Raw genomic sequence first — 20,743 nt, 5'->3', positions numbered from 1 at the left:
TAACTTATTACACACTACAAGAAAATAGCATTTAAAGTTCATAACTGATTCAATTTTTAAATTGATATATCACCTGTTATCTTGCTCCTTACCTATTACACAGAAAATAAAAATGGCAATGCAGCTAAGGGAACTGTAGCTAACAGACTCTCAGACGTTGATTCTGTCTGCTGACCAGCGTCCAGGTATTGAAAATACTACTGCTGCGAAAGAGTGAGACCAGTCAGCACCTGTGCAAACACACAGATAGCTTAGTAGTAAAAGTGTCACCTAGTGATTACCATGAACTGAAAAAATACCTTGCTAAGTAATTAACATAGTCTGGGCAATTAACATAGGCTAAGTCTACAGGCAAAAGTAGCTATACTGGACAGAGAAAAAAAAAAGAAAGAAAAAGAGATCCAGAAGAACATATACCAGACAGAGAGAACAATCTTAAAATAACTGCATCTGGTGCCAGACAAGAAACATAAGAGAACCAATACAAATTTAAATTTAAAGTCTTCCTCGTTCTGACTGTGTTATCCACAACAAAACCAGATACCACACCAGTATGACAGGAAGGAAATGGGCAAAGAAAGCTCGCTCTGCCCACAGTGAAACACTGAAATAAAGTATTGCTGGAGCAGGAGACTGAGCTGAGCCAGTCATCCCTTCAAGGTACTTCAATACAAGTATAGCAACTACACTGCAATGTGATCAAAGCTGCAGAGGAGTGGTTGCGGTAAAGGGGAAGCTGCTAGGTTGTTCACTTTCTTATCCCTCTGCTACTAGCACTACTTGGCATGACACAAGTTCCAGGTCTTGTGATGGGAACACAGCCACACAGCCCTTCCAACCCACTGCCAAAAGGCTCCAACCTTACTCAGTGCAGGAATAACTTTCGTCCAAGTTACTTGATTGCGTAACTAGATCTCAGACCATTGACTTTTGTTGCTGTTGTCGTCGTTGCCTAAGACACCCATTCAACTCATCCAGCACTCAGCTACAGGTTCCTGAGTTCACGCTTGTTTTGTCTTCAGCACAGAGAAATAGTTTGGAAGAAAGAAAATTATCCAGAAAGAGGAAGTTCTCTCATGCCAGAGAAGACTGCAGTATAAATATCTATGCTGGCAGAAGAGAATAAATAGTTCACTAAGATGCCTTAAAATGACATACAAAGATGACAAACCAGCTGTCAAGTACCATTTTTTAATCCCTGAACATTCTAACGTTTTTATAAATTGCACAGTCATAGTTTTTATTATAAAGAAGAAAGACAAACCCAACCAAAACTAGGAAACTACAAGTCCTTCTTTACCTCTCTTAATGTCATCCAGCTGAGGTTCAGGTGAAGGGTTATCTTTCAAAGGAGAAGTTTTAGGTCCAACTGCTGGCTTGGTTGGGGCTCTGAACTGCGAAGGAGGTTGAGATGCTCGGGCAGACTGTTGTTCTATTCGGGCTTGGATCTTACTGCTGCCCTCTGCTCTGAAAAAACAACCAGAGACATTCAGCAGTACTGCGCAACTATGTTCACCTTTTCCAATATCCTTGTACTAACGCCACATCTGTGACTTCCCTTTGTACAGATCTCTTCTTTGTTTTATAAAGATAAACAATGAATTACAGCTTTCTGTATGCAACACTTGCTCTCAATAACAAATAAGCATATACAACTACACCGCAACAAGCTTACAAAATATATTTTCAAATCCAGATGTGGTTCAGTGGTGCCAAATTTTCTACTTGAGGAACAATGAAGGCTTTAATTTAGCAATCAGCATTAGTACTTTTTAAAAAAAAGCAACCATACTAATTTAAAGTAACTACATGATAAAACGAATCCACTCATAACAAAATCCTGCTTAAAACAATCACAGCAAAAGAAACAATTTTCTCACTTGCAATTAAATAATCTCAAAATGAACTCTCTTAGAGATCAACCTAACTACAGCAATCACTCTTACCGCTAAATACAGCACGCAAGCATTTAATTCTTGGGTTTTGTTCATTTGCTATTATCCCTTAAACCCAGTTTAAGCTACTTCCTTAGTGGGAAGTAGTCTCCAGAATAATGCTAGACCTAGGTGTTCAATTCAAATCAGGTATTTCTTCCTTTTACTGAACCAATGATATGATTAAGATTGTAGGACAGTCAATCTCCTTGGCAGAAAAAAATTCCCCACGCAAATTACTTGTTCAGGTCCCGCTATGGTAGACCACATTTAATGAGGTTAAAGTATGTGGTGCGTTTATCGTGTAACACCAAAGCCTTTTGGGGGTATGGCTTTACACGGTGTAGCACAGAAGTAGCTTATGTGGACAGTAGTGCTCAGTTTCGGTTCTAGGAGGGTCCCAGCTCAGCAGTGTGACACTTTGTGCCCGTGGGCTAATCCCACTGAGAAACAAGTTAAACTAGCCCACGTGGAACTTCCTGTGCCTTCAGCTAAATCCCTTCTGGCATCTGAGCTAGTACATTTAGCAATGACTCAGGTATCCATGCCTCATTCAATTGTAGATGCAACCTCAAAAACTAAGCACAGAACCACCTCCCCATCACTGAAATGCAGCTATTAGATACCACGCTAATGCAGCTTACACAGTCATTTACAATCGAAGTGAGGGTTTGGGAATACACTCACTGAACCAAGTGAAAGGTAAAAGCAGAAGGTTGTTTCCAGTATTAATTACACTCTTGGAACTACAAAAGGTTTTATGTAGAATAAGTGCAATTACTCCCCCATGAATGTTATCAGGATGTTAACACTAAGAACTTGGCTCCCACAGAGTGTCAACAAGTCGTTACATACAGATCAAAGTAACCATGAAAAAAATAAAAGAGGCACTTCTGATCTAGAAAACTGAATGACTTACCAAAGCAGTATGCCTTAAAACAGGGATCCCCAATTTTTTACTACCCTGCCTCTGCTTGAGAAAAGTTGAAATACTTTTCACCCCACCAGAGCCAAAACTCAGTGGATGTGGAACACATTGCTGAACTCAAGCCCTCCTGCACTTCTTTGCTCCTTTCTGACTTAAACTTCACCTAGACAAAGTCCAGCAGAACTTAAATTGGGAATTCACATCTCATCTATGACGTGCTCATATCCACTGGACAAGATGAATGCCACATGGATGAGCCTTCACATCACTTCTTCAGAGGACTGTTATAGTCCATTTACTTTGAACTCAAGGTGTCCCAGCAAACTTCCAGCCAACTGCTGATGAGCTGCAACCCATATTTCTCGTAGTTTTAGCAGCTAGAAGTTCTACATTGCAATAAAGTATGATTATTTTTTTTTACTATAAAACTCATAAAATTATTTAAGAGCTTCCTCACAAGACATTTGATTAACTGCTTTCTCTTTAGATCTCAATAACTTGTGGTCCAGTGATGCTGAAAGAACATGATCCAGAGACTTCAGGTACTTGCAGAGTACAAAAAATGTTCGAAATGCACACTTTGTAGCATTTGTGCAGTAAAGTAAAACTATTGGGTCAGAGAGGATTTCTGGCCTCAGCAATTCTTCTAGGCAAAATCTCACAACCAGTATTTCTACAGTTCCTCCCTGAGCTGGAAGCTCTGGACTTGTGTTTCGCTTTATGTGTATCACTGATCTAATAGTGGGATGAGTGTTTCGTGTTCCCTAAAAGTATATTATGAAAGCATCATGACTCCCACAGGAAGCTGTAGGGAACAAACACAGAAAGTCCAATAACCCTTTTGACAGCCTAATATTTCCATGGTCTTTTTCAGCTAACTAGAGATTCCTGAAACACTCTTCAGCCAGCTTCCAAAGCTTCAAATCATCAGAGGTGTTTCACTGCAAACTATAATTATGTCCTTTCAGCAGCAGAGAATTTAAAATTTCTTTACTCATGGATTCACACTTCTATTTGCATTTTTAGGCATGATAATTGGCCATGTAAAGCCCGTGAGACTTAGTAATTAAACATCACTAAAAAATAAAAAGAAAACTGAATTCTGGGTCAAAAGATAGTCTGAAGAAGAAATTTCAGCAAGCATTAATCCTATCAACAGTCCTGTCCCCAGCTTTACCTTGTTTTCTTGACTTGAATGCTGCTACTAAGTTTTTCCAGCATATATTCCCCAGTGTCATGATTGATAATAAGCACACAGTCCTTTTGATATGGCCTTTTATTTCCTTTAAACACAGTCATTGGTGGAGTTGAACCCTGGTATCAAAGAAAGAACACACATTTGTTTGGTTATATTCCTCTACCCACAAGTTTATCAACACTAAGAAAAGTGAATATATGTATTGTTCTGACCAAGAGGCTAAACACTTAAATTTTAGTTCCTACAGAAAATATTCATTCATGAAAAGGGAAAAATACAGTTATATGCAGTAGATCAGATGTTTCCTCATAGCAGTATTATGCCTTTCATAATTTTACGTGTCTCTGCAGTGACAAAACATCTTGTCTATGATTGCCATTATTTACAGGTCTCATCCCCAAAATGGTAACATAACTGAATTTGCACAGCTGGCCCTGACAAGCGTTAGAAATCTTGTCATTTCTGCTCTGGAAATCCTGGGTTTGGATATGAAATAAAGTTCTAATTATTCATGTAGCAGAACTGTTGCCTAAAGAAGTATGTGGCCAATTGAAAAATAAACTGCTTTGTATTTTTTGTATGTATATATACACACACATATATATACACACACTATATCTAAAAAAAATACAGTATTTTCATAGTGGATTACAATCAAATGTCACAAACTACGTAAGAACAGCTGCCACCTTCTAAGTCAGATTAGCATGTAGATGCCATGCCATTATACCAAAACATCTTTTCAAAAGCAAATGCAGTATTTTGATGCCTTCAAGAAAGTCCCCAAGTCCCCACAATGCTGAATAGAGCCATAAAAGTCTAATGGCTTAGACTGAGAAGCAATAAAGACAAACTCATGTGGTGGTGCATGCTAGCGAACCGATACTGCTGAGATTATGCTCAGCTGTACTGCATCCGTGCACAGGCTAGCTCATACACCTGGCTTTGGGGTTACAGGAAGAAGAATCTATGGTCTACCAGCACACAGCAGCATGGACACGCATATGGCAATGTCAAAAAAGGACTCAAAGGGGATATACAAGAATAAGTTATCAGCTATGAAACCTTCTCAGATTTCTCTGTAATGTATAGCTACTGTCCGAAAGACATTTAAAAAAAAATGTTTATTCATGTGCACCCTTGTTTCTTTACATGCTTCCTACTAAAGCAGCCAAAATCAGGGAGAAAAGGCAAGAACACACACTTCTACATTTTATTCCAAGTAGCAAAAATTAGCAATCATATTTTAACCACTCAGAATGTAATTCCTATTCTCCATATTGCTAATAAATAGAATATGTTTGAATTTAAAATGGCTTCGAAACATTGGAACAGTTAAGGGTGAAAAATCTGAATTCACAACAAAAACACAGTAAGAGATATAGATACAATTCAGAAAAGGTGTCTCAAGAAAGTCTAGTCTTCAAAGGCATGTTGCATTTTTATCATTCCTATATTTAAAAAAGGAAAGCAATATTTAAGAGAATAAAAAGCAAGCTGAAAGTCAAATCCTGCTTGCTGCTGACAACTAAGTCAGGAAACATATAATGCACAAATTAAATGAAAATTGATCAAAGTTTGTTGCCTATGATTCCGCAACCCAGAAGCCTCCTAACTCAGCAAAGACTGATTTTGGCTAAAAAAATAAGCAGAAGCGGAATCCTGCTTAAGCAAATTAACAGTTTCACCCTTCTTAATGTTTAGGTTTTATGTTAGTGCCTAAATAACACAGGTTAGAGGAAGAAGGTAGGTAAACCACATGACATTTAATCAAATTGTTTTCACATGTGAGGGTTTAACAACAAGCAGAAATTCTTCACTTCCCCAACCAAGACTGTTTATCAAAGCCACTAAATCCACATGTAGAAATAGTACTTCAATTTATCCAAACAGCAAGGGACACTAAAATATCTCCACTGAATAAATCAGCAGGGACCAGGCAATTTCAAAAAACAACCTAGAATCTGAATCCTATCCAGCTGTTGGGCAACTGAGAACCAAAGCAGCGTCCAAGAAATTTTCAGTAAATCTTGTCAGAATCAAAGAGTCTCAAAATTTCTTGCTCTTTTCCAGTATGCTCAGTGTTTTCCAGCTCTCTGTCCAGAACACAGACAGCACTGCCTTGGAACAACATAGGCACAGTGGCTGCATTCACTGCAGTTAGCTGCCTAAGCCTCCAAAGCATACTAGAAGCTTAAAGCTGTTCGTACTTATGGGAAGACAATCAAATTAAATTAATCAGTACAGGGACTTGGAAAGACACATTACAATTGATGTTGTTCAACACAAAACATGAATGAACACTGTTCCCAGTCAATCCAGGATAAATGCCACTGCTATCAATTGTACTGTTACCTGCTCTCAAATACCACTACCACACTCATTGTTTTATAGACATAAACCAGTATGTGACCTCCTGCAGCACTGAAGGTGACCAAAGATATGTAAGAAATATGGGGGGGGGGGGGGGGGGGGGGGGGGGGGGGGGGGGGGCGGGGAGCCGGCTAAAGCCTCATTCAGTGAGAATTATCACAGTACCATCACCTACTGATTAAAACCACCAAGATGCTAGAATAAACACCACCAAAAGGATCTGACACATGGCTTCCAAACTGACTGGTGCCCCCCTGCAACCACCAAACCCATTGAAGTCTGTGAATTCTAGTTTATTGGCCTGACATACAGCATTAACTTAAGTAATAAATCCAGTTATAGGAAGCAAGCACTTTGTTTTGGTAAGGAAACCAATGAACCTTCAAATACAAAACAGCTGCACCTTTAAGCAGTTTGATGACTTGTTTTATTGCCGTTTGACCATCATCCTCGCACAGTAGATCTTTATGGCGTAATTTGAGGAGGAAGTGGATGGGAAACTTCATTGCCACTCACCAGAACCACTTCCCTCACTTCCACTGATAAAGCTAAAGGCAGAGAACCCTCTGTGCTATCTGTATGTGTTTTAGTAATAGGAAGAATATGCTTCCATGCCTACCTGTGGCTTCTGAACATCAAACCTTGACTAAAGACCAAATTAGTCTGCCTTTCCTCATTAAGCCATAGCACTAAAAATGGATGGAAACCAGGTATAGAGCTTCAGCTAACAGTAAAAGTCTTCTGGTGATTCAAGAGTAGGAAGGAAGAAATCAAAAGAACAGACTGCAACCTTACAAATACAACTCTTTACAAAGATAAAATTTTACAGACCTTTCCTAAGGTAACATATTACAAGTCTGGCTGCTCAAATACTGAACCCACTCGTATTAACAAAGACAAAAGTGAAAATAACATTTATGTTAGACTGTAGCTACACTGCAAATTTGTTGGAGAGTAAACAAGGACACATATATAACAAACTTACTGGAATATGTGGCAAAGTGATTGTTACGTCATCTCCTTTACCCACTTGGAGGTCCCCCTCACAAGATGTATCAATTGAAGCTGGCTTAAAATCATCTAAAGAGGAAAACAATTACAATTACATTTCTTAGAGTCTTAAGAAGTGTCATCCTGCCCTGCGAAGAATAACTGAAGATTTACTCTGATCATAGGGAATGCTAAAATACACACTAGCATTTACAGCAAGGATGGAATACTGCACCAGGACATGTCTATGCACAGTGACCCAGTCATATGATGGCACCAGATTCTGAACTTCCTTTTTAAAACTGAAATAAGGTTATACACCTTATTCAAAGACCAAAAGCAGACTTCTCCAAACCCCAGGCTTTGAGTGACACTTAATTTTTGCAGGCAAGTGTAAAACCCTACCATGCATCTCAAAAGAGTATCAACTTAAAGACCCAGGGTTCTATGTGGCTTTTGCCAATTCCAAACCTGAGGACTCTCTCTGTGACAAAGACTAATTTAGTGACACTAACTCATTTAGCTTTACTGGTATTTCTGGCTCTCTAACAGCCACCTTGCCTCCACAATACCATAATACCTCAGATCTCACTCAGGAGGGGAAAAAAAAAAACAACCAAAAAAAAAAAGGTGTTGGTCTTACTTCAGCATGCTCCACAGTAGTCCAAAGCCACTGTGGATAGAAAGCATGACTAAGGTGAGACACTGTAATGGCTTTAAACTAACCCTAGTTTTAAGTATATTTGCTGCATTATATAGAATGCATTGTCTCCCAAATGAGGCAATTCTATTTAGTTTATTTATTTGAACTAAGAACATTTCAACTTTAAAGTATTTCCCCCTCATTATTCTGTTGTGCTGATGAACCATAAAGCCCATAAAAATCTACCAGAGCCTGCAATTTTGGCAAAGACCTTAGACAAAGTGAAATAAGACCAGACAGATACAGGTTGGTTTGCTTTGTTTGTTTCTTTTTAAAATAAGCCTCCATTTAATTGTAGCACCTCTGGATATGAAGAGATACAGTTATATTCATGACCAAGGCTTTTAGTAACTGCATTAGTTAAGAAATTAATACCTCAGAACAAATCTAAAATAGAATGCCATTACAAAAAGCACATTTGCAGAAAAAAACCAAACCCAGCTTGTAATAAATTCTCATTAAGAGGATGTTAATGTCTAATTTTTACTTTGACAGCACAACAAGCAGAATCAGGCACATGACTTAATCCTCATGCCTTAACTGCCAGACCAAATCATACTCTTCATTTTCATCTGAGCAATCTATTTCTAGCTATTGTTTCCCACCTACTTTATGTGCAAGCTTGCTAAATAAAACAAACCAGCTGTACAAGAGCTAGCATCTTTGCCAAAAAGGGATCAAGAGTTTCAACAGCACAGTCACTAACTTAAAAGGCATATCACCATCACACTTCTTTCTTAGGTATCAGCAAAATACAGTTACTCTAAACAAACACTCAACAAATTGTTTTCATTTGATTAGCTTACTAGGTGTATGTGCTTGGCTAATCTTGCTGTAGATCAAGTGCACATATGTCCCTCTAAATGTACCCATAGTCCTTTTCCAACATGCAAATGTTTTTAAGATGCGTTTTCCAGGGATAATCCAGTTTTTCAGTACATTATTTCGTAAATGTTACAGAAAGGAATGAAGTATTTTAAGAAGGATGAAACAAATTCAGTCTACAAAATCCTCTTATTGTAGTTTGTGTGAAGAGGATTAAGGGAACAATATAATGCTCGGAGCCCAAATAAATCATTCCAGATCAACAGTTAGAAAAAAAATTTATAACCAGGAAATTAAGAGATCTCACTTGAAAGACATGGATGGAAAATACAGCACACAAAAAGTTCTTTTGAAATAAAGCTGCATTCTTTCAGTTGTATTCCGAAGAACTTTGGCTTTGAAATGCCTGAAGAAACATATTATTGAAGCACTTTCAATTCTAGAAATCCAACATATTTATATCTGGATGTGGCTTGGGTTTACATCGTACACTATCAGACAACAGCTTCATTCAAGGGATAGATATCTTACAATTTTGATTTAGAAATGTGAGATTTACTAGTATGTTAGCACATAAAACTGTTCAGTGTTACGTATAAACAGTTAAATGTACTGAACATATGGAATAGTATTTTTTAGCATGGTGAAATTATGTATAACCAGAGGGGGGAAATACACAAAATTTAAGTGTTAATCCACTAGACAGAGTTTACTATTAAGTGAAATAGCTTTGCCTCAATCATTGACCATCTGCTTGAGTAACAGACAAATCTAGAAAGCTGTTCTTTAAAGCCAAACTCTGGTGACTAATTAATCACCAAAATGACTTACATGTAGTGTATTAATATAGGCCACGAGACTGGGCCTAGGATTAGGATTTTTTGGTTTATGATGCATACTGTTAACTGTGTAAATTCCCCATGTTAATACAAAGCCACTGAAATATATAAGTTTAGTATTACTTTCACTTACTGTTGCTAATTTACTACTCATTTTAAATCCTGGACTCGTTTAGGGGAAGAAAAAGCCTGCAGAATTCAATTACAGAGATCTTCTAATATGAAATTAAATGTATCCAATGCTCAGTAGAGCAGCTGGAATCATATCCGGCATCTTAAAAAAAAAATATCCCACATATTCTTCTAATTATTCCAAAACCGCCTAACTGCTCAAGACCCTACCTCAGGATTTATCTTAGGCTTATTAGGCAGTACCATGTATGTCTGAGTCATTTCTGCTCGCTTTCCTGGGAAGTGACTTGTTACAGCTGGCTGGAGTCTGGACAGCCAGGGATGGGGCTGCTGGGTTACACGTTGCTTCATCACAAAAATAGGCAGTTTAAAAAAAAAAAAAAAATCAAACTGCGGGTGCTGTGACTGCCGACCAGCTGCGCTCCTCACCAGGCACTCCTGCCAGGCCAGGGCCTGAGGTGACCCCTCCTGCAACTGCCATGTAAAAAAAATAAAATGGCAAGCCACCCCGTCACGGCGGGGATCGCTTTACGCTCCTAAGCGATTCACGCGCATTTCATGGAAAACTTCGCAAGCTGTTCGTGTCACTGGCCTGCCTCGGTCAAACTTCCTCCCTACCAGCGCTCCCAGCCGACATCCACCTTCTCCTTCTGCCCCGCGGCTGCCCACCGGGGAGGGGCAGCTCTGCGGGGAAAACGCTCGTGAGGGTGGGGGGAAGACGGGCGCCGAGGGAGCGGGAAAAGGGGCAGACGGGCGCCGAGGGGGACAGGAGGGAGAGGGGGCAGACGGGCGCCGAGGGGCGACGAAGCCGAGGGGCGGCGGCGCGCAGGACGCGGCGAGGAGCAGCGGCGCGCGGGAGGCAGCCGCAGGCCGGCGGGGAGCAGACGCGCCTCAAGGAGTAATAAGAAGCCGCGGCGGGACCCCGGCAGGAAACCTCGGTGAGGCTGGCGGGGCGCCAGGCACGTATCGCCGCCCGCCCCGGGGCCGCCCGGCGGGAAGGGGCCCGAGGAGAGGGGGGCTCGCTCGCAGGAGCGGCGGGTGCGGCAGAAGAAGGGCTGCCGGGGCAGGGGGACAGGACGCGGGGAGCGGGAGGAGAGGGGGGAGGAAGGGGCGGTCGCGGCGGAGCCCGCCGGGAGGGAGCGGAGGTGGCGCTCACAGCGGATGGTGTGGAAGGAGGCCTTGGGCCGGCGCTCGAAGCTCTCGCCCAGCTGCAGCGGGTGCTCGTCCTTGTCCAGCAGCGAGTTCGCCGAGCCGTTCATGGCCCCGCTCCCGGCCCGTCCCCTCCCCTCCCAGCCCGGCCGGTCCCTTCCTCTCCTCCGTGCGCTGCCGCCCGGCGCCCTTCCGGGTGCCGAGTGCAGCCGGGAAAGTGCTCCGGGGCCGGCGGCGGCGGTGGGTACGGCGGGGCGAGGCGAGGTGGGGGCGCTGGGCCGAGCTGGGGCTGCTGCCGTCCCCGCGGAGGGGGCGCGGGCCCCGGAGGGGCGTCTCTCAGAGGAGAGGTGGGAGCCTGGCGCTGCCCGCCCTCGGGAGGGCAGGGCGGGGGGGTCCGGGGGGGGTCCCAGCCGGGACGTGCAGTGCGGCGGTGCCGGCCTGGGCCCCGCTGAGGGGCAGCTCGTGGCGGGAAGCTGGTCTCCCGGTGGGGTACCGGGGACGTGCGCAGAGGTATTAGCTGTTTGCGGTCTTAGAGCTGTGTTTTAACACCTTTAAAAGGCTCTTTAGCCTAAACATAGGGTGTTAAAACTGTTTTTGCCATCGTCCTAACTTCTCAGCACAGCCTTTTCTGAGCGTAGATGTGTCAGGGAAAGAATTAGTTTGTTTGCTTTTTGTTGTTGGGTCGGGTTTTTTTCCTAGCTTGTCCTGTGAGGAAATATAAACGTTGATCTTTTTGTAGCATGCTAGGCATATAGTAGAAATTCTGATGATTAAGCTTTTTTTGAGGATATACTCTTCTTGAGGAGACTTTCAAGAGAACCTCTTCTGTATAACCTTTTTGAAGGAAAAAGGCAGTGTCAGTCTCCTGTGAAGCTGGGAAAAATCTTGATAGTTATTTCATTTGCACGTGTTTGTATTTTATGTGTGTGTGTATCATGTAAGATAAAATACGTAAGTGAAGTGCTACTAATTCTTTTGTTTTGGTTTTTTTGGGTGGGTTTTTTTTTTTGTTGGGGGGATGTGTGTTTTGTTTTTGGGGGGGTAGTTTTTTTGGGTTTTTTTTTTTTCTTCTTCTTTAGGGTGTGTATTGTTGGGTTTTCCTGATTTCCATTGTGGTAAAACGACACCAGTGCCTGGTTTTGGGCACTGATATACACGAGTGGCATGTTTTGGCTACCTGGGCTTCCCTGGGAGTTACTGGGCCCTGCAGGATTTAATTTGCATGTGTCATCATCCAGCATCTGGATGTTCATGGCAAGACAGGGGTCAGAACTAGTTTAACAACAGAGAAAAGATTTAGGTCCCTTCCCAGCCTATGCAGAACTCTTTACATTGCTCCATTTTTGTTAACTTCTGAAAATAAACCCACCTGAGACTGTTAAAACCAGTGTGGATTCTCAGGAGGAGGCAGCGGAAGGTATGCTGACATAGGCCAGCTATGGGCATTTTGGTCACAGTACTGGTTTTACTCACTCGTTTGAGTGACATGGTGTTCTAAATGTAATACTTTCACCAGTGTTTTCTCACAGAGGTGAGAGCAGGAAAAAGAAATGCTAACATGAATATTGTTTGTTTCATCAGCTTTAATGGGACTTTTAAATGTCACCTGTTTTTTCTGAGGTGTTCTAACCATGGTTAACAAGAAACAAAACCCTTGTTTGCCTGTTAAAGTCAGTTTTAGTAAAATAAGCTTAGAGCTGCACCGTCTTTCTCTTTTTAGGTAGCTCTCTAGGATGCAGAGGGAAAACCAGCAGACTCTGTTAAGTGTCATCTTTAACTTTTGATGTCAGTGTGATGATGTATGCAGTTGTCAGTTTGGAGGATTTCTGAAATTAAGAGATATCCAGTGGTATTGCAGTCCATCAGGTAGGACAGAACACTGTCAAATCATAATAAGTGCACACTGTAACTCTTCCTCATTTTTTCTTCTGGTTTTTGGTCCTTGGTTATTTTATGTAAGTTAAGTGATGGAAACATGCACTAAAGAAAAGAAAAAAATCACCCTTGGGCCTTCGGCATTCATATTTGTGTGAAAGAGGATGTTCCAAGAAAAGACATCAGCCAATCACTTAAATGTAGTAACAACATCTACTGAAGATGGTGCTTTCCAAAAAAAAGGCCATAGTGCAAGAATCCTTAGCCCAGAAGAAGCTGAGAGACTAGAAAATGATCGGGTTTTGGTGTCTGAGTTCAAGCAACTAAAACTGGAGAAAGAAGCACAGAAGAACTGGGATCTATTTTACAAAAGAAACAGTACCAACTTCTTCAAAGACAGACATTGGACAACCAGAGAGTTTCAAGAGTTAAAAGCGTTTCGGGAGGTGAGATCTGTACACTTCCTCTGCAAAAGATGGGATTGATTATTTCCAAATTATTTAATCATACTTGTAACAAAGCCGTTAGGGTAAGAGCTGCCACTTGTTAAGTTTGCAGTGCCCTGTGTAGTTTCTCTTAATATCAAAGATACCTCCTCAGAATCAGATGCATCAGTTAAGTTTCAGTTTATAATTGACCCATACTGGATACTAAAAATGAAAGCTGGAATATTTGTTTTGTGTCCTAGATTGACAACTTGTCTCTCTGTGACGTAATGTTTTCAGATGCAAGTTGGTGCACTTCAGAAAGTGCATTTTGAAGAAAAGCATCCAGAATTACAGGCTAATTGCAAAACATCTGTAGAGGAATGAAGCTGGGTTAATTAACATTGCTAATATACAACTGTGGGCTGGCTTATACAACTTCTAATATACAACTGAGGTGGTGGGTTGGTTGATGTAGATAAAGTGCAGATGTGGCTGCTTCTGTTAAGTGGTTGGGCAGCCAACGAAGAGAGAGCAGCTGAGGAAGTGAGAGGAGAAAGAAGCAGAGAGAAGAGAGTAAGAATGCATGCCCTGGATGAAGAGAGACTAGGAGAAGGTAGTAGAGGGACTGGCATGAAGAGTATGCTGGTATGAGATGGTAAAAGACCTTATTGCAGCCGGCTAGTTTGGAGAGTGCCGTGACAAATGTCATTAAGGGGAATAGCCCAATGCATCTGATATTCATTATAACTGAATGAAAGACAAGACAGAAATAGTACAACAGTATATTGATTACTTAAGGGGTAGATGAATAAAGAAATATTAATATTTTCTAAAAAAAATTAATAATTTTGCAGAAATCAAGGTTTCTGGTCTGCAGTGTCAGATTATCCACCGGGTGCCTACTTTGGTTTTTGAATAAATGGTAATTGAAATTGATTATAGCTTTTAACATGCTTATTGAACAGTGTCTCTGCTCATATCATGAGGAAAAGAAAAATTATACACTTTATCTTGGGTTTCTTCCTCCCCAGTTTGCAGATCAGAAACTGACCATTCTGGAAGCAGGCTGTGGGGTTGGGAACTGCTTGTTTCCACTCTTAGAAGATGATCTGAATATTTTTGCGTATGCCTGTGATTTCTCTCCTAGAGCTGTTGAGTATGTGAAGGTTGGTGTGATATTTGGAACTTTCTTTTAAAGTGTCTTTAGAAGCTTCTGAAATCACAAATAACTGGAACAACACACTTATCTTGCCTTCCTTTTCGTAAGAAGGCTAGAATAGCTTTTGCCAAAAAAATCAAGACTGCTCCATTTCAGTGGAGCTTCTATGCAAGAAGCCAAATCATTGCTCAAGGCCTAGTTTTTCAGTGTAGAATTGTAGCATTATGGTAATACGTGTATATTATTTGAATGATTTGTGAAGACTGTGCTTCTTGGGAGCACTAATATGTATCTGTTGACTGTGCAGTACAAGCAAAATTTGTTTGGCATGGAAGTTTGCCTTTGATATTTGTGGGGCAGAGGAAATCCCAAGGAGAACCTTGAAAAGAGCACTATGAAAGTTATTGTCAAGGAAGTTTGTAGCCTGATTAGAAATAGCTATGTTTATACTTATTCATAGGTAGCTTGTACTGCAGCCCGAAGTTAAGTCTGCCAGCAGGGCTGGTGGGGGACTTTGGGCTTTGAAAGTCTCCTAGTTTATTAACGTTGTAGTCACAGGTAAATTTCTATGTACCTGTTATTTGAAAGCATTCTCTTGTGGGACATTTGTGACTGAGAACCACAAGACACATACTACATGTCTCATGGGAAAGATGGGAGGAAATACATGTGGCAAACAGGAGAGGACAGCAGGGCCCAGAGATGCCACAGCTGCACTGCAAGATGGGATTGGGCTGAGTGTTTACCCAGGGTTTTGGATGACTTGGTGGTGTCTGCCTCCACAGCTCTCACTTCTTTCCTGTCAAGACCACGTTTCCTTTTACCCAGCAAAACTGTGGGCTAGAACAGCCCAGCTGCAGCTTATGTGACATGAACCCAAATTGTTTACAGTCTACTTGTAGCTCAAGAGCTGTACCTCGATCACCTGGTAATACAGAATTTCTTTTAATAATATTTCAGTATTTTTAAAGAGTAGAAGCATTGGTAAAACAGAAATGGTGTGTTTTCTGAACTGTCTTAATGCGCATTCCTTCTCAAATTCCTAAAAACAGACTATTCTAGTATGCAGTAAAGAATTTCTGATTGCCTTAATTGCCAGTTGGAAGTTAATGTTCTTCTGCCACCATGTTTTGTGTTGCTCTACTGATTAGCTTCACACATTTTTTACTTTTTTGCAAAACCAAATGCTGCTAATTTTCAGCGGAAGCATACTCTTTTCATTTCTCTAGAAAAATGCCTTATACAGTACTGAAAGATGTAAAGTGTTCCAGTGTGATCTTACCAAAGATGATCTTCTAGAAAATATACCAGCAGATTCTGTGGATGTTGTCACACTTATATTTGTGCTTTCTGCCATTCATCCTGAAAAAATGCATCTTGTCTTGAAGAACATTTACAAGGTAAACCCAGCTGATTTTGCAGTCTTTAAAGCACTTTCCTTCTTTATAGCTTAAAAGTACAGTTTTTTCTCAGAGAAAATAACCCCTGTTGTAATAGGTGATATTTAATACTGTATTCCATGTATGTATATAGTTAGTTCACCTAGTATACAGGACTAAAATATGTTTTACAGTGGGGGTTTTTCTGTCTTGGTATTATGATTTGGATTCTGGCCTAATGCATGTCATAAGCATAACAAAAAGGTGTTTTGAACCTATGACTTTAGCTTCTAAGTTGTATGCTACAAATAATGTTTATGGGTTGCAGAAATAGCTATGTTGATAAGTTGTGAATGACAGTGAACCAAAATACACTTCCATAAGGTACAGGGACTTGCAGTTAGGATGTTATTGTTACTATTAAACACACTCGATATGTGGTGATTTAAAATGGGTTGTTCAGGGATCAACATTGATCTGGAGAGACTCATCTCCCTGGGCTGCCTTTGTTAGTTGGTAGACTAGGATAGGCCCATCCAGAGGGTGGTTTAAACAATCTGAATTGTGATTGTTCTGAATTTCCCTGAGATGTCATATATTGACTGCAGAGGGAAATAACCAACATATTTTTTAATTATGCTTATGTGTGCACTTGTGGCTTTGTATTATCAGATACCCTGTTTTATCATCAGTAGTTTGAAAAGGGAATGTTAGATTATTTTTTTTTCTGGTGTGTCTCCAGCTATTTCCTAAAGTCAGGTTTGGCTCTTAGCTCATGCATGTGAAAAGACTAATTATTGTTTTCTCTGTGGAAGTGCCTGGCCCATTTAACTGGCTTGAAGGTTTCTGCACAAATTTACAAGTTTGTCCTCTAACACTTAGAGCTGGTATTTGGTCAGGTAGGGAAGTTGCATGCATCAGATATCTAAAGCCAACATGGCCGGTGACCATGTATTTCTAAATTTTAAACTCTTTATGGCTTGATTTCTTTATCAAAGAGCAGTTAAAAAAAACCAACCAACCTAACTCACCACCCATTTTCCTGAAGTTGTTCCTTTTTTATTTCTTGTTATATTGCAACATTTTTTTCTCACATGAACATTTCATTGTTAATCATTAAGCAAAATCAGATGCTAGACTGTATACTACCCAACAAAGAAAATGCCCTGTTAGGACTTGATTTTTATTGTTGAACTGTGTAATTTCTTCTTTCTTCTGTATTTGAAGAGCATTGCAAAAAGCTTATTTAGCTGATCCGCACCCAAACACATGTCTTAGAACTATTGTAGTCTGTTGTTCACAAGGAAGCTTTTTTAAGAGTGGACAATCCAGTTTATGTGCAACCTTTTTTGTGGCACAGGAAGTTAATTCAATATGTATATCACTTCTGTATTGAATGTGTTAAGAATACCTTGTCTTATTTATATGTGTATGTTTCTGTATGTGTATACAAATAAATGTATCTCTAAATGGCTAAATCCATTTACTTCATTAAAGCAGATATATATTATGTGACAGGTATTAAAACCAGGCAAGTGTGTCTTGTTCAGAGACTATGGACTGTATGATCATGCAATGCTCAGGTTTAAATCTGGCAGCAAACTTGGAGAAAATTTTTATGTTAGACAAGATGGGACAAGATCGTATTTTTTTACTGAAGGTAAGACATTCTGTAGAGTGCTTTCTTTTCTGTGAATCTTCTGTTTAAACTTGATTCAGGGAATTGCCAACGTGCCCATGGAAGTTTTGTTTTATAAAGATGAACTGTTAAATCTTGGTGTACTTCCTTTGCTATTGTTTTTGGGAGGAAGAGGGGATTTAGACTGGCAGGACTTTTTGGAGCACTTCCGTGTTTACAGGCTGCTTGCCTGTGCTATAATGTGCCAAGAGCAGCAGTTTCTGAATTTGCTGAATTCCATTCAGGTTTGTTATCTAAGGGAAAAATACTGGTGTTCATTAACATAATTTATTATTTTTGTGAAGCTACTAAGCAGTTATCTTGCCATCATTCTTTTTGCAAGACTATTTCTGGTGTGCAAGATGAGGTCTTTGAAGAAGTGAATGACTTTTAAAGCAGAACCATGACTGCAGTGCTGAGAAGCTTGTGCACAAATCCTGCTGAGATAGCACTAACTAGCTGTGGTCACTCTGTCTTCTGTTTTTTTTAGTACAGATAATGTAAAAAATATTTCCATGTGATACAGTATTTAAACAGTTTTTTGTTCAGTGCTTGTAATGCTTTAGGAAGGAAAGTGATTATTGCAGTTTACTGGTGAAGAATTTGAAGCACAGAGACATGAAGGAATTTGCTTAGACTCTCACAATAAGTTGGAATTATAGCTTGTCTTCTAACTCCCAATTCTGTGTGCTCAACTTTAGTGAACTGTTATTTCCCCCTATCAATTATAGGGCATTATATAATAAAAGCTGTGTGTTTATTTCTGTTGGGCTCTTTGTTCTTAGTCTAAAGCAAAATACGGCCACTGAAGAGACCAGTTTGGAGCCAAGTAAATGTTATTCATTTTTTATGACATAACTTATTTCCTAATTGCTTCTGATATATAAAACCCATTAATCTTGTCTGAGCTCTCCTATTCTTCATAGGACAGTGATGAAATCTAAGATAATACAGGCTATGCTACAGCTTCATCGAAGCATTTCTAGAACTGTTATTTGTTGAGTGATTTTTAGTTCTGTTTAAACAGTTCACTCTTACAAAGAGAATGGATGCTAAAGGGCACAAATAAGACTGACCTAGCTGTGGAATTTTAAACCCCATTTTTATTGTGTGTTAGAATTGTTTCTGACAGAGAAATTCCTTGCTAGTGTGTTTGTTTGGTTTGGGGGAAGAATTGAGGTAAGGAGGAGGAAGAGGAAAAAAGGAGAAAAGACAAAATTTTTGATATATTGCTCATGTTAGCATTTGTTTTTTCTTGGCCTGTTCTGTGACTGTCTTGTAGACCACTTCTGCTCCTATTTTTAATCGTTATGATGTCATTCATCTCGTTGATTTTCATATGAAAATTGTTTAATTCTTGAGAATTCTTTTGTTACTAGAAACATGATTCCCATAATTTCCACACAGTTTGCAACCCATACTATTTATCATTTGTTTAGCACTACACTGGTACACCAAGTAGTTGCTGCATGGGATGATCTGAATGATGCTTATTTATAGTATGTCTGGCCTCAGATAACACTGAGCATCTTCCATGGAGGGGAAAAAAAAAAATTCTTCCACTGTTTAAAACCATTTTTTAATCATGGTTGTACTTTTGTGTTATGAAAAATGTGAAACTTCCTCTTAAGGAGATTTCAATAGGTTCACAATTAAGTGCTGTTTATTTATATTTCATTGATGTAGGTCCCCCATTTTACATGAACACACTATATTTACAACCAGTATGCGTGGCTTCATGATGGGCTTAGATTGATATGTCTGTACTACCACCAAAGTGGGTGGTCTCTTTCCTCAACACACCATCTCTTCTAGTGCTGCAGCTCCTGTACCCACATGATCACCTGTTTCATTGAGCTGATTCCCCTGAGTAGTGAAAAAATGGCATGTCTTTGTTTTCTATGAAGTAGCTCAAGTTTAGAATGTCTTAAATTTGTTGTGAAATTATCACTTGAGTAAATGAAACAAAGTGCAAAAAAGGAAAAGTGATGATTTCTAATTAACATGACAAGTCCATAGCATGAACTGCCCTCTCTGCTGCATGAGTCACCCTGTTTGTGAGGTACTTCTGTCTTCCCTAAGGGAGATATGCTTTGAGTAAGATTGTTTCATTTGTGGAAAATACTTTCAGTCCGACTTAGTGGAAGCTTGGTACCACCATATCTACTTCACCATTTCGTCCATTTTCCTGTTGAGCAATGGCATGTGACTGTCTGGTAACGTAGGGTGGTATTCTTCCTCAAGCAGAGATGGGTCTACAAGGCTGAATTACCTTTGAAATATTTGAAATAAATGATATATTCAGCTAGCAAAGGTCAGCTGCACAAAGTGAAAATGCACTGGTGTCAGTCACAAGGAGAATGACAAAGCTAAATATAAACAAGAGATGTGGCAAGTTTTGGAAACTAAATCAAGTAACTAGCTTAAGCCCTAGTTCTGCAAGCTGTTTTGCTTAGGTTGATGTTTCTAAAGGAGGTCTGTATTGATTTTTATTCAGCAGTCTACTGCATATAGAACAGCTTGAAATCTGAAGGCCTGTGTGATTTACATGCTGTAACACATAAGAACATATGCTTATATAAATGCTGACTAGTGTTTTAAAAATAGTTTAAACATAACATTTAATCTTATTTTTTTAAAAATTCTCTTCCAGAATTTTTGTCTCAGCTTTTCAAGTCTGAGGGATATGAGCAAGTGGTCAATGAATATGTGCAGCGAGAAACTGTGAATAGGAAAGAAGACTTGCGTGTTCCAAGGGTTTTTCTTCAAAGCAAATTTCAAAAGCCTTTCAGTAAGACATAAATTCTTGCTGATTAGCAACAGCATTGCTTGTTTGAAATGGAAGCTAGCACATAGCGTTTCCCTCTGTGCTCACCTTTCTGGTAAACTAGAAATGACTGCATCCATTACCTCTTGTTGGTTTTCATCCTCTGATATGAAATATGAATGCTATATCCAATTCAAATTTAAGATGGTTTAGTGATGCAGGCAACCTGTTGGGTGTCTGTATTCCTACTTCTAAAGTAAATCTGAAGTGTAGCATTGTTGGAGGATCAGGTTATGCTAAATATGGTTAATTTTCAGCAGTAGTTTTCATTACTTATTATCATCGTTATTATTTCCATTTTAATTAAAATCTATATTTTAAATGTT

General features: G+C 39.9%; 2 protein-coding genes across 8 annotated transcripts in view; one reads left to right on the top strand and one right to left on the bottom strand.

The window, feature by feature from the left end:
- Nucleotides 1-11,286, bottom strand: part of EAF1 (ELL associated factor 1) — a 22,405-nt gene extending 11,119 nt beyond the window's left edge. Inside the window, exons 1-4 of the mRNA XM_037383378.1 lie at nt 11,079-11,286; nt 7,419-7,513; nt 4,040-4,176; nt 1,301-1,467 (exon numbers count right to left, since the gene is read on the bottom strand). Of these exons, the coding sequence (XP_037239275.1) occupies nt 1,301-1,467; nt 4,040-4,176; nt 7,419-7,513; nt 11,079-11,181 (502 nt within the window). The 5' untranslated portion in view covers nt 11,182-11,286. The remainder of the gene's footprint in view (nt 1-1,300; nt 1,468-4,039; nt 4,177-7,418; nt 7,514-11,078) is intronic.
- Nucleotides 11,223-20,743, top strand: METTL6 (methyltransferase like 6). 7 transcript variants are annotated; one of them, XM_037383372.1, is made up of 6 exons: nt 11,223-11,311; nt 13,032-13,392; nt 14,406-14,540; nt 15,763-15,933; nt 17,431-17,572; nt 20,244-20,743. In XM_037383372.1, exons 2-6 carry the CDS (start codon nt 13,111-13,113, stop codon nt 20,390-20,392), a joined length of 879 nt encoding a protein of 292 aa, XP_037239269.1. In that variant the 5' UTR covers nt 11,223-11,311; nt 13,032-13,110; the 3' UTR covers nt 20,393-20,743. The 7 variants fall into 7 exon arrangements, with proteins under 7 accessions (XP_037239269.1, XP_037239268.1, XP_037239271.1 ...); XM_037383371.1 differs by having other exon boundaries at nt 11,270-11,315; XM_037383374.1 differs by lacking the exon at nt 11,223-11,311 and adding an exon at nt 11,331-11,418.

This window comes from Falco rusticolus, chromosome 4, assembly GCF_015220075.1.
Source record: "Falco rusticolus isolate bFalRus1 chromosome 4, bFalRus1.pri, whole genome shotgun sequence".
Taxonomy (NCBI): Eukaryota; Metazoa; Chordata; class Aves; order Falconiformes; family Falconidae; genus Falco; species Falco rusticolus.
Note: the sequence above shows the minus strand (reverse complement) of the source record. Positions and strands in the feature narration are given on the sequence as shown.

What these genes read in the sequence shown, in the direction of transcription:
- METTL6 (XM_037383372.1), top strand. Translation starts at nt 13,111, where the DNA reads ATGTTCCAAGAAAAGACATCAGCCAATCACTTAAATGTAGTAACAACA. An exon ending in GAGCTGTTGAGTATGTGAAG is followed by an intron (nt 14,541 to 15,762) that starts GTTGGTGTGATA and finishes TCATTTCTCTAG; the next exon opens with AAAAATGCCTTATACAGTAC. An exon ending in TCTTGAAGAACATTTACAAG is followed by an intron (nt 15,934 to 17,430) that starts GTAAACCCAGCT and finishes ATTATGTGACAG; the next exon opens with GTATTAAAACCAGGCAAGTG.